At 42.7% G+C, this 17,475-nt stretch overlaps 1 protein-coding gene across 1 annotated transcript in view; it reads right to left on the bottom strand.

Moving 5' to 3' along the window:
- Positions 1-17,475, bottom strand: part of frmpd3 (FERM and PDZ domain containing 3) — a 98,203-nt gene that overhangs the window by 58,059 nt on the left and 22,669 nt on the right. Inside the window, exons 3-5 of the mRNA XM_067996727.1 lie at positions 12,771-12,816; positions 5,089-5,193; positions 614-721 (exon numbers count right to left, since the gene is read on the bottom strand). Coding sequence (XP_067852828.1) covers positions 614-721; positions 5,089-5,193; positions 12,771-12,816 — 259 coding nt within the window. The remainder of the gene's footprint in view (positions 1-613; positions 722-5,088; positions 5,194-12,770; positions 12,817-17,475) is intronic.

The following is a 17,475-nucleotide window of genomic DNA, read 5'->3' as shown; positions in this document are numbered from 1 at the left end:
CCATCCTCGACTGAAGAAAACTCTTCGCAAAGCAGACAAAAGCAGTCCAGCACCAACACAAAGTTGCTCCCAGAAGTCAGAATTGACTTGTGGAATGCAGAAAATAGCCAAAAAAGGGCCCATAAATTAAGTAAGTTAAGAGGACAAACCAGCAACTAACCTGTATGGAGGTGATGAGCCCTTCAAATAGTGCTCCTGTAGGGGTCCTTGCTGACTGTTAGCACCATGAGTTGCTGGGCAAATTTATCACATGACAAGTCAGGTGCTGGGGCAGACCAATTTCACAAAAGGGTCCTACAACAATCATAGGACCCTTAATTAAATATTATAATGAGCTTCCTGAATTGTTCCAGCGCGTGCTCCGGACACCTATGGAGCAACCCGATCCAATATGGTGGTTGCCGCACTTCCAGCACGGGACGGACGCACACGTGCATACTGGACCCTTGGGCACCCATTTTATGCCTGAAAAACAGGCAAGGCGCGATCGAGTTTCTAAGCTCCCATGTTTTACGTAGTTAGCTTTTCAGATCTACATATTCACTATTCTGCATTTGTTGGTTAAAAATTATCGTGGATTTAAGTTTCCTTTACTCTTCTGAGATGGTCTTACCCTCACAGTTGTTCTGCTGTCAAAGGTGAACGATTTCATCTGACCGTTTTCCAGGTACACCTTCAGCACGTTTGAGATCAACATGAGAGTTTCCTCTTTCATAGGATCCTAATGGGGACAAAAAGAAGTTGATTTTATTCCAACGTCCTCCTGTGAATATCCTTCAGACTTTACCCAACAAGCAAAAGAAAGTGCACTCCACTGGATTTACCAGTAGATCATACTTGTGACCCTGTTGCTGTCCTAATGATTTGTGCTGACATGTATCACAAGGTTGTGGTTTTAAGGTCCACTCCAAGACCTGAGCACATAATCAAGGATGAAATGAGTACTGAGGGAGTACTGCATTATCGGAGATGACGGGCGCTGAATTTTGCTGTGTAGCACCCATTGTTTCGGCGCTACGGGCCTCCCGAAGTGCCAAAATGACGTCTTGGCTGCATACGCACGTTTCCAGTGTGACGTACGCTGGACGCCATCTTGGTATAGGAGTTAGGGCAGGCGCAGATAACGAAGGCCGGAAGCATGTAAAGTAAGGAGAAAATGGTTACAATCAGTGTGCAACGCCGATTTAAAGTGATAGACAACATTTTGGGACTTAACACTCAACTCAACGTACAGACTTGACCCCAACCATCTCCACGTGTCTTAGAGTGCCTGGAGAACCATCACCAGTGCTATTTAAAGGGACCATGCAGGATTTTACAGGTTAGTGGCTGGATTATTGCTTCTGGCTGCCGAGACATTTATAATTGTTTTTGGAGGTCTCCTATAGTGAATATTAGGACCAGGGGACATAGCCTAACATTTAGAGCCAGGACGTGCAGGAGTGAAATGCTTCTACACACAAAGGGTGGGAGAAGTTTGGAACGCTCTTCTGCAAATGGCAGTTGATGCTAACTCAATTGTGAATTCTAAATCTGAGATCGATAGATATCTGTGAACGAAGGGTATTAAGGGATATGGGGCTAAGGCGGGTATATGGAGTTAGGTCACAGGTCCACCATGATCTCATTGAATGGAGGAACAGGCTCGACGGGCTAAATGCCACTGCCACTTGCTGCCTCCTGATATGCGCCACCTTCTCCTGCAAGAAAGCGGTATGTGTGCCTGGGTGATGTGTCTGTCATGGTTAACATAAGAACATAAGAACATAAGAAATAGGAGCAGGAGTAGGCCAATCAGCCCCTCGAGCCTGCTCTGCCATTCAATAAGATCATGGCTGATCTGATCCTAACCTCAAATCTAAATTCATGTCCAATTTCTTGCCCGCTCCCCGTAACCCCTAATTCCCTTTACTTCTAGGAAACTGTCTATTTCTGTTTTAAATTTATTTAATGATGTAGCTTCCACAGCTTCCTGGGGCAGCAAATTCCACAGACCTACCACCCTCTGAGTGAAGAAGTTTCTCCTCATCTCAGTTTTGAAAGAGCAGCCCCTTATTCTAAGATTATGCCCCCTGGTTGAATAGCTGCCAGTGTGTGTGGCCTGTGAGTTGTGGATGGGCAGCTTGCAATAGTGGTAATGTGTAAGGGTGAGAGGAAACATCTGATTGGAAGAATTGAGCACTGATAGAAAGAATTTGTTGGTATGTGGGTGATGGGGAGTGTAGTGCATGAAGCAGTGGATGAGGCTAGTGGTGCAGTTGGTAGGAGACGGCATTTGACAGTTGACCTCACTCACCTTGATCACTCATGTCAAAGCATTGAACTTCTTCCTGAACTGCATCCATGTTCATGATGATGTGCGCCTGGAATTGACTTCGTCCCCCGCTACCTCCCACTGCCTTTTGGGTATACATCTGGAGGGCCTCTTGCCCCCCCCACCCCCGGGCGGATATAGGATGTTCTTCCTTCTGTCCTCCTCTTGCACCAAGGCCTCTAGTGCATTAGTAGAGAACCTTGGTGCATGCACTCTCGCAGACCTGGTACAAACTCAGATTGGCAGATTGGTGAGGTCTGGCATGCAGATTGGAAGATGTGGGATTTAGTAGTGCGCAAACTTTATTCAATGTTTTAACACAACTCATCAGTTTGTAAACATAGAGATGAGAGCTGCATCTGTGTTTTGCACGTGTGATGTCTGATCTCCGTTTTGACTCCGTGCAGACAGCAGACTGTTATTTTCAGCAAATAACAGGTGCCAGCTATCTTTAAGAGATTTTTAACAGACAGCCTGCCTTTAAGAAATTGGAGCTCCCCCTGCTGGTGGGAAGTGCAAATTGCATTAAATCCTCGTGTCAATGTTGATTTCCAACGCTGCTTGAAGGTAAGTTGTAAACAATTTTACAACACCAAGTTATAGTCCAGCAATTTTATTTTAAATTCACAAGCTTTCGGAGATTTTCTCCTTCCTCAGGCCTCCCGCCCCCCCCCCAAAACATTTGCCTGAGGAAGGAGAAAATCTCCGAAAGCTTGTGAATTTAAAATAAAATTGCTGGACTATAACTTGGTGTTGTAAAATTGTTTACAATTGTCAACCCCAGTCCATCACCGGCATCTCCACATCATGAAGGTAAGTTGTCAGGCCTCACAAAAGTCTCGTCCTGCCTGCTAAGGGGCCATTAGGCGCAGGGTAACAGCGGATCGTGCTACCCGTGCCCAATAACAGGCCCTATCCAATTTCCCGCCCCCCCCCCAAAGTCTTTTGGATGAAATATTAAATTGAGGCTCAGTCTGCCTGTTAAGGTGGCCATAAAAGATTCCATGGCACTATCCTGGGGTCCTTGCCAATATTTGTCCCTCAACCAACACCATCAAACACAGATTAACCGGTCATTTAGCCCATTTGCTGTTTATGGGACCTTGCTGTTTACAAATTGTCTGCTATGATTGCCTACGAAAATAACAGGGACTACACTTCATATATAAATGCAAGTTTGCAAGCTATTACTTTGTATCTTCAAAGGCCTATAGTAGCTTAAAGTCACAATGAATCGGTGGCTGCCTGCATTAGTTTCTCTTCTGGCTGGATTTAGAAGTTTGCCTAATTTTGTCGCTAATAAAATTTACACACTCACACTTCCAGCAGGGGTCACTGGTTAGTGACATTGTCACCAATCCTTTCACTGCCAGTTGGTAATTCCACTGATCCCCTATTCTTCTCGGAGTGGAAAAATTTGCAGGGGTATAGGGAAAGAGGAGGGGAGTGGGACTAATTGGATAGTTCTTTCAAAGAGCCGGCACAGACATGATGGGCTGAATGGCCTCCTTTTGTGCTGTAACATTCTATGATTTTTATGGCCTTCACCTCCGAAGAGTCAAAGGTAACAGAATGTTTAAGGAATCACAAACAGAATCAGGCATTCCAGCCTATTTATGATGCATTCAATGTCCTTTGAACTAAATTGGTGATTGGTTACTCCCAATCATTTATAGCAAACCAAGGAGAATTTGATGATTGCTTCTACTGCTACCTACATGCTACTAATGGCACAGACTGCATCACTGACAGCGATTGTTCCATAAAGTTCATCAAGACAATGGAATAAATTGCCAACCAGTCTAATGTCCCCTTATGCTGGAGCTGTCTGTGCTATGGAGCCCTTCCCATTCACATTGCAAGATGGATTCCATAATACTAATTACAAGTAGCACTGAGTGACGGTCACAATTTTGACTTTCACTTCTGGTTGCCAGACTTTCACTGCTGGCTGCAATCTGAAGGCTGCATCGCTGATTGTGAACATGTGCAGCCTGAAAAAATGGCAGCACACACTACTGATGGTAGCATTAATTGTTGCCAGCAGCACTACTGCCTCCCCAGAAGAGGAATCAATTATCATCTCGTCAGGGAGCTCTGTTTCTGTGGTGGGAGCAGCACTGCTTAATTTACATTAGTAAACAATTTTACAACACCAAGTTATAGTCCAGCAATTTTATTTTAAATTCACAAGCTTTCGGAGATTTCCTCCTTCCTCAGGCAAATGTTTCAAGAGCTCTTGAAACATTTGCCTGAGGAAGGAGGAAATCTCCGAAAGCTTGTGAATTTAAAATAAAATTGCTGGACTATAACTTGGTGTTGTAAAATTGTTTACAATTGTCAACCCCAGTCCATCACCGGCATCTCCACATCATAATTTACATTACAAAGCTGTCGGTGAGATTAGGGCTGCTTTGGGGGGCAGCACTGTAATATGATAGGGCATAAGTCACATTCCTATAACAATACACAAAAATAACATCTTACACTTCATCATATTCAAAAGAAAAGAACTTGCATTTATGTGGGGGTAGATTTCTCCCCGAGCGACCTTCGGGCAGCTGAACGGCGCCCAATAGTCCTGACGGGAGGCCTCCAGTCTGCAAGAAGGTAGATACTCCTGGCTCACAAGGGGCCTTCCCAAACCTGATTTCAGGCTAGTTGGGATGGAGGGGGCGGGAATGCAGTGCGACCCCCCTCCCTGCCATTTTAACCCTACCCGCAACGCTCCTGCCGGGTGGAGGGTGCTTGACACAGAAGTTGTAAGGACTCACAGAGCTGTTTCCATTGATCGTGACCTCTTCAGAAAATCGCACTTTGACTGGATTTGTCCTAAGCTGTGCTTTCTTGGCTGCACTGATGAAGGCAGATTTTGGAGACTGAAAGAGAAGCAACATCATCTAGGTTATGTCAATGTTAAAGCAGTATCGTAGTTTTGACCCAACACCCTGTCAAATAAACAGTGGCAAGCAAGTCTTTGAGTACGTTTGAAAAGTAAACAATGGAGTACAATAAGTGACCTTAGTCTTGTCTGTTCCCTTCAGGTGCTTTTTGTAAAGCAGTAAAGAATTTTATGACCTAAACTTCTTTTTTAATAAAAAAAACAAATATTTCCCTGAGTCAAGCCAAATGATTATTTTGTTCTTGTTGAAATTTTTGTTATTATCCCCTGTGATAGACTCTAGCCTCAACTATGAAGACAGGATGCAAATCTCTGGCCAAACCTCTGCCAACGCTGCTATACTGCTGATCGCTGGGATTTCTGTAAGAGCCCCTTTTAGAGAGGATCCCAGAGCACTTGCAGTAACACAAAAATAACTCAAAATTGTTTTGCATACGCATCTTGAATGTGGAGTCTTCACAGATGATGAGGAAGATCCATACAGATGAACAAAGAAAAAACTACACTCCTGGTCCATATAGTCAAGTCGAACACTCAGCTCACCCACGGCCAGAAAATAATTGATATTTCTGCACTCACTCTGCTGCCTCCTGTAGTGGGAGGAGGAATGCTCACTTTGCATTCATACTCAGGGCAGCCTCCATGCTGCCACAGTAAGTGGTGTTGTCTGATTTACCCTACAGAGGCAATCGGGGCTACAGTTAGCTGCAATATTGTAAGGAAAATGCAGCATATCATGTTACTGGCTGGAGCGCTTCATAAGTTGCCAAATCCCTTGTGAGTTTTAGGTCCTAGAAGGCTCATTGTCTATAAATGGTTGTATTTTGCTTTATTCCTTATTTTGCTCAGTGGGTGTGTGCATGTGTGTGTGGAGGAAATTTTTTTTAAGAACATGTAACCTATGTTCAATATGAAAAGCTCCATTTTGCATTTTGCTCACTTTGCATTTCTAACCAAATGATTACTAACATATGTATGCCTAGAAAATGTTACTTTTGATATGGGAAAAATAAAAAATATTTTATCAAGTGACAATATTAATTGGAGATTGCTACTAACTTCCCTATGAATTGAGTGTATCAAATTGTATGTTATTGGATCGGCCAGTCCTTTATATATACATTTTAATATCAGTGTGTGCTTCATGCAAAATGAGCTCTAACTGTTAAGTGGTAATATTTTATACTTGTGTTACATTGTCCATGCTGTTGATCTCTTGCCAGTGGCAGTAAGTTTATGCCTCATGTGCGGTCATCAGTCTGAAAGGCCCATAAATTTTGACAGTTTTAAAGGATGTTGGGAACTCACTGTCACTATTCATCTTTTTCCCTTATGTTCTACATTTCACAATCCTTAGCTGAACAAATGGGATGAATAACTATCCTGCAGATTTGGCAACAAAATGTCCTTCCAATTTAGAACTCCAATGTGATTGCAATTTTAATAGACTCAGTGAGTTACACTGTGTGTTATGATGGGAGTCTGTGAAGAACCTAAGCACTTCTCAACATGTTAGTTGTGTTATATGATAGTCACAATCCATCACATGCTCAACAAGATCAATGTTACATTTTTGGCAAAAGATACATTTGCTCAAATATCAAGAAGTTCTTGAGAAATTCAGTCTATATTTCCTCCTCCACAGAAACATCTCCTCTGCTAATCTTGCTCCTTATTTTTTTGCTTCACAGAAATTAGTTCTTAACCTCCTTCTAGTTGCTATTGATAGCAAAATCAGAAACAATTCCTAAAGGACCATGTAGATGATTTTGTCAGAAGTCTTTCCCTGAGATTTCTATATGCAATGGTAATAATTAATAGCAAATGTGCTTGTTCTCTCAATAGACCTTCTAGTTTGTCTCTCCGTCCTATAACTTTGTGATTTCACACTCTGATGCAAGGCTGTCTTGATTTGGGTAGGGAGTAAATTTCCTCTCTGCTTTTTATAGAAAAATCTTAAATGAGTTCTTTATCAACACATTTACAATTTAGTTACAAATAAGAAAGAAAATCTTTTCATTTTCCAAGTTGCAGCCAATTCTTAAAACAGAAAAATAGCAGGAGCACTTACTGCTAAAACAGGAACATATTTATTCCTAGTGCTTAATTGAAATAAGCCAGAAGTAAACCACAGTAAAAGCTCTCAGAGATGCAAGCCTGTTTATCTTTACTCGTCCACCTGTACCTGCTGGTCACTAATTATATATATCAGACATGTGTATCTCACAACTTTTAATTTTCATTTTATTCATTACTCTACTTAATTGGGAAATATTGATCTGGGATTTCTGCTTCTGTACTTGGCACTCTGTGATTTTCAACCCATTAAAGTGAATGGGACAGAAAATCATGGCAGAAGTGGAAAACCCTGGCCATTGTGCACTTCCATAGAATAGATTATTCTTTCTCAGACTGTAGGGCAGATTGTACATAAACACTTGTTGCTTGAAAGGCAGTTAGCTCAAATGCCAGAACACTGGCCTTTGAAATGACCAACTTCTAGAACGTGGAGAGAAAGATGAGTAAGCAACAGTTTAGGGAGTTGAAGGGATCAAGCTGGAAAGGGAGGATGCATTTGAATTGTTTGAACATAGAAACCAGAAGAAGAAACCAAACATTGAGATGAACAATGCTAATAGAAAAGGAGTTCTTTTATATAAACAGCAAATCAAGAAATGGGATAAGAACTATAAAACTGCAAGATAGAAGCAAAATAAAAGGGAAAGAAAGGAAATGCTATGAGACACGATTTAGAGAAGGTAAAAATTTATACTGAAGAGTAAGAGGAAAAGGACAGACTTCGGTGGATGAGAATGATTCCAGACAATTAAAGAAAATATAGATGTAATTACTTATATTGTTAGTTATTCGATTAATTGTTTTTACTGAAATTGTTGCTACATTTGAACCTGACTATGAACGTTTTGTAACGTGGTAGGTAGGTTGCTGGATGCTGATAATGCGGTCCTTGAGTCTGTCACCAGCACCCCTGCTCCTGAGGTGCTGGCCACACTTTCACCCAAATCAGCTGTCCTCATCCTATAATGTGAGCATCTCTGGTTTACATAATTTGATGCTACTCCTAGCAAGTACAGCATGATGCATCGGGAGCACCATGTGGGTTGGGGGCTGGAAATCAAATGCCAGTAGCTAATGAAAAGCTGCAAGCTGCCTGTGAAGCACCACCATTTTTTGGCCAATGTAAATTCTCAGGATCACAACCATCCCTTTCTTTGGCCATTGGAGGAAACAAGGTTGACTTATTATTAGCAGGGGGCACCCTGGAACCACAAAACAAAGTTTTTCTGCTGGCTTCCCCTTCAGAGCCCATTCCAAATGATTGGTGCACATCGAGACCACTGCTCAAGTGCCTGAGTTGCAATATGGAGAAACCTCTTAATTGGCATAACATTTGGGCCTTTTTGAGCTTTGCGCACAGTTTATATGCAGGCTTCCAAAGCACTCTCTGTTGGCTGGTGGCTGCATTGAGGTGTTCTAACTACCCAGGCCTCTGTGCCCAACAAAATAGGGACCTGGTGCCCATGCCCATTGGTGCAATGGGTGCTGAACATTGCATTATTGACCCCATAATGTTAGTAATATTTAATTATGCATCTTTTAAGCTGTCAGATTTGTTATCAGTGTTTACAATAAATTCACGGATAAAGCAGAAGTGACTTCAATCTTTCATAAAGCGCAATACATTTTAATTGAGTGTATCCACTAGTTCAACCTCAGGCAGATATTTTTCTATCCTTCTCCATTTCCTACTTAATTGAAGATAATCACACTGAACTCTATTAAGAGATATCCTCCTTTTGAGGAAGAATTTGGTAGATAGACCTTCCCTGCACTCTGACAATATAGCACTTCAATTGGAGAGTTCAGATTGGAAATGCCCAATTCAACAACAACTACTTGCATTCATATAGTGCCTTTAACGTAGTAAAACATCCCAAGGCGCTTCACAGGAGCGCTTTCAAACAAAATTTGACACCAAGCCGCATCAGGAGATATTAGGTCAGGTGACCAAAATTCATTAGAAAGAAACTAAATTCCAATTACTTATTTGAAATCCCAGACTTGAGATCTTGAATGGCTAGATCAATTTGATAGACAGTAGAATGGAAAAAAAATATCACCATACACGTGGCAGGCAAAATTAATGCTGACCATGCCAGAAAATAGGGGAAAGGTACAGTGGTTGGGAGGGGACTTGGGGTGGGGGGGGGGGATGGGGTAAGTAGTTGGGAGGGAACTCGGGGTGGGGGGGGGCAGTGTGGAGGGGGCAGTTGAGCATAGTGGTAGGGGAGGGAGCAGGCCCAGGACAGGGAAGCCCTAAACTTTCCTTGTGGGACTCAGAGATGTACTGCTGCTCCTCCTGGTCTCACAAAGGAAGGTAGGGGGGGGAAGGAAAAACACTTACCTTTTTGGGCCACTTCTGCCCTCAGCACCTCTTCCTGGTAGTTTGGCCTGGTGGGAAGCCATAGCAGCTTCCCCATTCAGCCCCGCTCAGGCCTCTGGTTAAAATTGCAGTCAGGCTCCGAGGACGTCATCGCTTGCTCAGAAGAGCATGCTAAGTCAGCGGGACCTTGGAGGGTAAGTCCCACAGGCCATTTTAACTGCCTGCCCACCCACCAGCTTTCTGCTATAATTTTTCCAGTATCATTGAACACTATTTAACAGGGATTTGGTGAGGTCACTTCATTTATGTAATTTTCTATTCAGACATTACTATGTTGTTGCACACATATGTACATCATATGTGAACAAAGGAGTCTTAGTTGGATTGCCATTGTGGTTTTTGGCTTGTTGAATATTTACAGGGTAGATTTTTAATTTTATGCCTGGGCAGCAAGAGGAAAATCAAATCTTCACATAACCATTCTGGGACACTACTAAACAAAGCGCACATAATAATGAGGCATGGTTTATAAAAAAATTCTGGGGACAAAAAATTAACACAAAAATATTTTAGTAGACCCACATTGTACAGCAGAGTCTTAACAAATCAAATCAAATCTTGGTGATTTTTTCCCCCTCCTCCTCCTTCCCCAATTTCTCCACAATTGTTCCCCTTACCCAACCTATTATGAAGGTGGTGACTCATGCTGGCATACACAGTACTCCTCTGTCCAAGTAACAAATCTTCTCTTGTGAGTTGGTAAGATATTCAATCGTGAAGACAATCAAAGCAGAGGGCAATAGAATCATAGAATCATAGAAATTTATGGCACAGAAGAGGGCCATTCGCTCCATTGTGTCTGTGCCGGCCGAGAAAGAGCCATCCAGCCTAATCCCACTTTCCAGCTCTTGGTCCGTAGCCTTGTAGACTACGACACTTCAAGTGCACATCCAAGCACCTTTTAAATGCGATGAGGGTTTCTGCCTCTACCACCCTTCCAGGCAGTGAGTTCCAGACCGCTACCACCCTCTGGATGAAAACATTTTTCCTCAGCTCCTCTCTAATCCTTCTACCAATTACTTTAAATCTATGGCCCCTATTGACCTCTCTGCTAAGGGAAATAGGTCCTTCCTATCCACTCTATCTAGGCCCCTCATAATTTTATACACCTCAACTAAATCTCCCCTCAGCCTCCTCTGTTCCAAAGAAAACAACCCCAGCCTATCCAATCTTTCCTCATAGGTAAAATTCTCCAATCCTGACATCATCCTCCTAAATCTCCTCTGTACCCTCTCTAGTGCAATCACATCTTTCCTGTAATGTGGTGACCAAAACTGTACGCGGTACTCAAGCTGTGGCCTAACTTGTGTTTTATACAGTTCTAGCATAACTTCCATGCTCTTATATTCTATGCTTCGGCTAATAAAGGAAACTATCCCGTATGCCTTCTTAACCATCTTATCAACCTGTCCTGCTACCTTCTGTGGACATGCACTCCAAGGTCCCTCTGTTCCTCTACACCTCTCAGTATCCTCCTATTCATTGTGTATTCCCTTGCCTTGATTGCCCTCTGCAAATGTATTACCTCACACTTCTCCAGATTGAAGTCCAATTGCCATTTTTCTGCCCACCTGACCAGTCCATTGATATCTTCCTGAAGTCTACAGCTTTCCTCCTCGCTATCAACCACACAGCCAATTTTTGTATCATCTGCAAACTTCTTAATCATGCCCCCTACATTTACGTCTAAATCATTGCTATATACCACAAAAAGCAAGAGACCTAGTGCTGAGCCCTGCGGAACCCCACTGGAAACAGCCTTCCAGTCACAAGAACACCCGTCGACCGTTACCCTTTGCTTCTTGCCACTGAGCCAATTTTGGATTCAACTTGCCACTTTCCCTTGGATCCCACGGGCTTTTACTTTTCTGACCAGTCTGCAATGTGGGACCTTGTCAAAACCCTTGCAAAAATCCATGTAGACTACATCAAACGTGCTACCCTCATTGACCCTCCTTGTTATCTCCTCAAAAAATTCAATCAAGTTAGTCAGACACGACCTTCCCTTAACAAATCCATGCTGACTGTCCTTGATTAATCCGTGCCTTTCTAAATTACGATTAATATTGACCCTCAGAATTGTTTCCAATAATTTGCCCACACCGAGGTTAGGCTGACTGGCCCGTAATTAACCAGTCTACCCCTTTCTCCCTTTTTAAACTACGGAACAACATTAGCAGTCCTCCGATCCTCCGGCACCATGCCTGTAGCCAGGGAGGATTGGAAAATGATGGTCAGAGCCTCCGTCAATTCCTCACTTGCTTCTCTTAACAGCTTGGGATACAGTTCATCTGGGCCTGATGATTTATCTACTTTCAAGGATGCTAATCCTCTGAATATTTTCTCCCTGACTATGTTTATCCCATCGAATATTTTACACTCCTCCTCCTTAACTACAATGCCTGCATCTTCCCCTCTTTTGTGAAGACAGACGCAAAGTATTCATTAAGAACCATACCAACATCTTCCACCTCCACACATAAGTTACCTTTTTGGTTTCTAATAGGCCCTACTCTTTCTTTATTATCCTATATATTTATAAAATATCTTTGGGTTTTCCTTGATTTTACTTGCCAATATTCTTTCATGCCCTCTTTTTGCTTTCCTAATTTCCTTTTTATTTTCACCGCTGCACTTTCTATACTCCTCTAGGCTTTCTGCAGTATTGAGCTCTCGGTATCTGACATAAGCTTTCCTTTTTTGCCGTACCTTACCCCGTTTGCCCCTTGACATCCAGGGGGCTTTAGATTTGGGAGTGCCACCCTTTTTATTTGTGGGAACGTATTTGCTCTGGGCCTATCTTATCTTCAATCTTATCTTCATCCAATGTATAAATATTTCACAGCAAGAGCCATTGGATAATGATCAGGAGCAGAAACCCTATCTGATAACTTAATTGCAGCACCCAAATTGCTGCCATGCTGAGATGAGCTAATTCAGTATAGATCAGGAATCAAACCTAGAATCTGTCTGACATGTATGGCTGAGTGCAACATTTTGAGGTGCATCTACAAATTCTGGGGATTTTAAACCATCTCTTGTTAAATCACATACATATAATACAACACAGAATTAAGGAGAACACTCACTTGATGAGGCTGAAGGACAGTCAGAATAATATAATCCTTGCCATTCCTATTAGAAAAGATAAATTATCAGTTATTATTGGGTACAGATTTCATAGTTTGGAAACTTAACCACAGACAGTATTTGAGAACATCCAAAAATACAAACTAGAATTTTAATTTTTTATTCCTACTGTGTTATAAAAATTTCCCTGGAGCTGAACTCAGAATATTTATAACATGGAAAAGATTCTGGTAATTAACTACACCCAAATCCTTGTCAAATCCATTTTGAAATCATTGGTTCCTTGCTACACTGCAGTTTATCATTTGAGCAAATTATAAGTAAAACTGAACAAATAATCATGATGATTGAGTGAGTTATAGGCTTTAATTGAAGGATTTGGATAGTTAGTATATGAGGGCTGATTCCCCGACGTGGGGTAAACAACCTGGTTGTTGCATGGTTGCTCAAACTACTTGCATGCTCTATATTCATAAGCTGGTCAGTTAGTGCCCCTCACGTTACATCCAAATGCTGAAAGTATCTGTGCTGAAAGCACCTCAAATTCCCTGAGGAACGCATTGTCCAAATTGTTAGAGTGGAAACCATAAAAGGTGTGGGCAAGGGAGGGCTTGGTTGGCTTTGTGGCAGCCCAACAAGGTAAGTGCTCTTTCTTTTAACTTGTTCTCAGGATGTGTGTAATGATTGAGTGGCTTGCAAGGCCACTTCAGAAGGCATTAAGAGTCAACTGCACAGTATGAGACTAGAGTCACATATAAGCTAGACCGGGTAAGGGTGGCAGGTTGCTTCCTCTGTGGGACATTAGTAAACCAATTAGATTTTTTATTATACTCTGACAGCTTTCATGGTCATTTTTCTGGTGCCACCCCACAACTTACCAGATATATTGAACTGAATTTCCCAACTTGCCCATCAGCAGCATAGCACTGTATTGGCCTTGCTACTTTGCACACAGCCATTTGCCATGTCTCCTATGCTAACACATGTTCCCTTTCTCTTTATGTAGGGGTTCCCAAGATGATGCAGCTGGCGAAAGTGGTAAGCAGGAAGCTGACCCATCAATTGAGCACCCATCAAGCATTTGTCAGCACAGCATAGAAACATCTACTTTGGGGGAATCTGTTAGAGAACCAGGAAGAAGAAGCTGGTGAAAAATCCAGCACCAACAAAAACTTGCATTTATATTGCTACTTTAATGTAGAAAAACCATCCCAAGAAGCTGCACAAAGATGTAATCAGACAAAAATGAACACCTAGTCAAAGAAAGAACTATTAGGAGGGGTGATCAAACGCTTGGTCAAAGAGGTGGGTTTTAAGGAGGGCCTTTGATCTAGGTTTTGGTCACTCTTTCTACCCATATTCATGGCCATCCCCTCAACTTTGCTATCTTATGAGGCCTCTCTACTCACATTGTCTTGATCACAGACAAGGCCATTTCCGACCACTTTCTTGTATCCCTCACCACCCACAAGCCCCTATCTCCTTCCAACTCCATTTCATTCTGTGTCCACCCCTGGAATAAAGTTTCCTCCAAGTCACTTACAACTGCACTTTTAAACTCTCAACTGTCTGGCCTTATGGCCCTCCAATTGCCATATTACTTCTGCAGTGATTTGCTCAATCACTCTCTCACCTCCACATTTGATATCCTTGTCCCCAGTGAAAACTTTACTCTCTGGCACCCTGGTCATTTTCCCTGGTATATGAACATAAGTAGAAGCAGGAGTAGGAGTAGGCCGTAAGGCCTCTCTAGCCTGCTTCTCCATTCAATAAGATCATGGCTGATCTTCTACCTCAACTCCACTTTTGCGTTCTATCCCCATATCCTTCGTGTCCAAAAATCTACCAATCTCAGTCTTGAAAATACTCAACAGCCATGCATCCATAGCCCTCTAGGGCAGAGAATTCCAAAGATTCCAAAGAGTGAAGACATTTTTCCTCATCTCGGTCCTAAATGGTTGCCCCCTTATCTTGAGACAATGACCCCTAGTTCTAGACTCTCCTGCCAGTGGAAACACCCTCTCAATGTCTAACCTGTCAATGTCTCCTCAAGTCCAAGGAGTGCAGACTTGAGTATATCTGATGCACAACTGGTATAGCCATCCAGCACTAGAGCTGTCTGGACCACATCTAGCACCATGAGGCCTTGCTCTCCTCTGCCAAAACCTCACTACTCCAGGATCATCCTGGAAAGCAAAGATAGCCTCCCGTCTTCTTTTCTCCACTACCGACTGTCTCCTTAAACCCCTGTGCCTTGCCTCTTCCATCCTCACCTCAGATAAATGTGAGGAACTCAGGACTTATTTGTCACTAAGATTGAGACCATCTGATTAGCTACCTCTGCCGCATCCCCCCTTCTGCTAGAGTATTGCGCATTCGCCTGCATTGTTCTGTTCTTGTGATCCAAGGCTATCTGTATGTTGATAGAATGATAACCTTTACTATTCATTCATGTTATGGGGTTGTTATAAGGTGCCTTGAAGGCCACATATGTGCAATCCATGTTGCCCTGCACTTTAGGGAAGCCTGTCACCTGGCAAATTTGCCGCTACCTCTCAATCTGTTGTCTGCTTTACATGGGGAAAGTGACAAAAATGTTTACCGAGTAAACAAGGTTTCTGCAGCCTGCTTGATGCATCGTTGGACTGAAAATCAACTAATAAGGAAATCTCACTTAAAGGGGCTTAAAGGATCCAGTAGAGTAAAAGTTCAATGCTGTGGTGATTGTCACTATGTGAGATCTTGATTGTCCTTCAGGTAACACAGTTTAGTTGCTGATGTGCAGGTGGCAAAGGCAAGACTTCCTCAGACATGGCCAAGCAACCTAGGTCGAAGAATGTAGTTCTTAACTGATTGTAGGTTGGTGCCACGTGCCTAAGGTACAAGTGAACCTGCCTTTTTTCTCTCTGCCTGAACTTCTCTTCCTCCTCCAAATTCATCAACCATCTCTCGATGGCTGTGGAGCAGCGATTTGGCAGGCCCAATGGAATGCCCATGGTGTGCTGTGTCCTGAAAATTGAGATTGGCAGCTGGTGCCGGCAACAGTGGTGTGGTTGGAGGTCTGTGCAAAATAAGCCCTACATTATAAAAATTCAACAGAAAAATCTATTGCAAAAGCAGTAAAACAGAAACAGTTGTTTGACAAGTCCAACGAAGAAGCAAGAAACAACATTCCCAAAAACAGTCAGTCCCAGTTTTAATAGAAGCCCCAAGTGAATACCATGGGAGCATTACAAGTGAGTAGCACACACAAGAGTACAGAGACCAGAAAAGATGGGGAATTCGCTATGGGACTAATTTACATTAATGACCACAAAATTCCAAGTACGCTGTCAGTATAGTCTCAAAACAAACAAAATGAACTGTCTCATTAACTGGGAGCATGATGCAGCCAGTGATCAACCCTACATGCTTGATTCTGTGCTATTTGCATGCTGTTTCTGATAAGGCACTACCCAAACACAACATTGGGGAATTGGCCATATTATATGGAAATTTGAACATATTCATGGAATTCAAGCCTAAAATCTCACTACAACATGGTAGTAAAGAAACTAGTCGACTTATTAATTTGACAAATTTAATAGGGCTTTTTGTAGAAAGTGATCGATTGGACAGAAAAAGGGAATGCAGAATATGTAGTGTAAATCGATGATCGGAAGGTGTTTGATAAGGTATTTTACAAGAGGCTTGTTTGAAAAATTCAGGCTTATGGTATAAGAAGAAGTATAGCACATCTGTGGTGCCCTCTTAATTTTGCTGAAGGTCTAATTCACCTTCTACAATGCTGTAAAACACCAGGAATTCCCATGGGTTATTCAAAACCCCTGTGCTACCAAATCACAGATCTACCATGCCCATGCTACTAAAACCTGGGACTAGTTGCTTAATCCTGCTGATGCACAGAACCCTTCCACCTTCCTATTAAACCCCAGATCCTTCTCCCAGTGCCAAGATTCCTTCAAACTTCTAAAACAATAGGCACCACCTGCAACCTGCTTCATTTTGCCTGCCAGCTTGCTGTGTATTTTGTGCTTGAAAAAAGTGAAGAAATAAAATTTGAGAACACAGCTAAAAGAACTGGTATGTCCTTCAAATCACTGTGACCAATGCCATGGGAGAGTGGCTGGTAATATATTAAAAGTCTTGTGTCTGGCACTCATTCTGTCTGTCACACTTACCACATTTTTTTTATTCGTTCATGGGATGTGGGCATTGCTGGCAAGGTCAGAAATGGGGATTGCCCATTTATTGCCCATCCCTAATTGCCCTTGAGAAGGTGGTGGTGAGCTGACTTCTTGAACCGCTGCAGTCCATGTGGTGAAGGTTCTCCCACAGTGCTGTTAGGTGGGGAGTTCTAGGATTTTGACCCAGCGATGATGAAGGAATGGTGATATATTTCCAAGTCGGGATGGTGTGTGATTTGGATGGGAACGTGCAGGTGGTGTTGTTCCCATGTGCCTGCTGCTCTTGTGCTTCTAGGTGGAAGAGGTCGCGGGTTTGGGAGGTGCCGTCGAAGAAGCCTTGGCGAGTTGCTGCAGTGCATCCTGTGGATGATACACACTGCAGCCACGGTGCGCCGGTGGTGAAGGGAGTGAATGTTTAGGGTGGTGGACGGGGTGCCAATCGAGCTGGCTGCTTAGTCCTGGATGGTGTTGAGCTTCTTGAGTGTTGTTGGAGCTGCACTCATCCAGGCAAGTGTAG

This window comes from Heptranchias perlo, chromosome 15, assembly GCF_035084215.1.
Source record: "Heptranchias perlo isolate sHepPer1 chromosome 15, sHepPer1.hap1, whole genome shotgun sequence".
NCBI classification, from domain to species: domain Eukaryota; kingdom Metazoa; phylum Chordata; class Chondrichthyes; order Hexanchiformes; family Hexanchidae; genus Heptranchias; species Heptranchias perlo.
The sequence above is the reverse complement of the archived record's forward strand: the minus strand, read 5'-3'. Positions and strand labels throughout refer to the sequence as shown.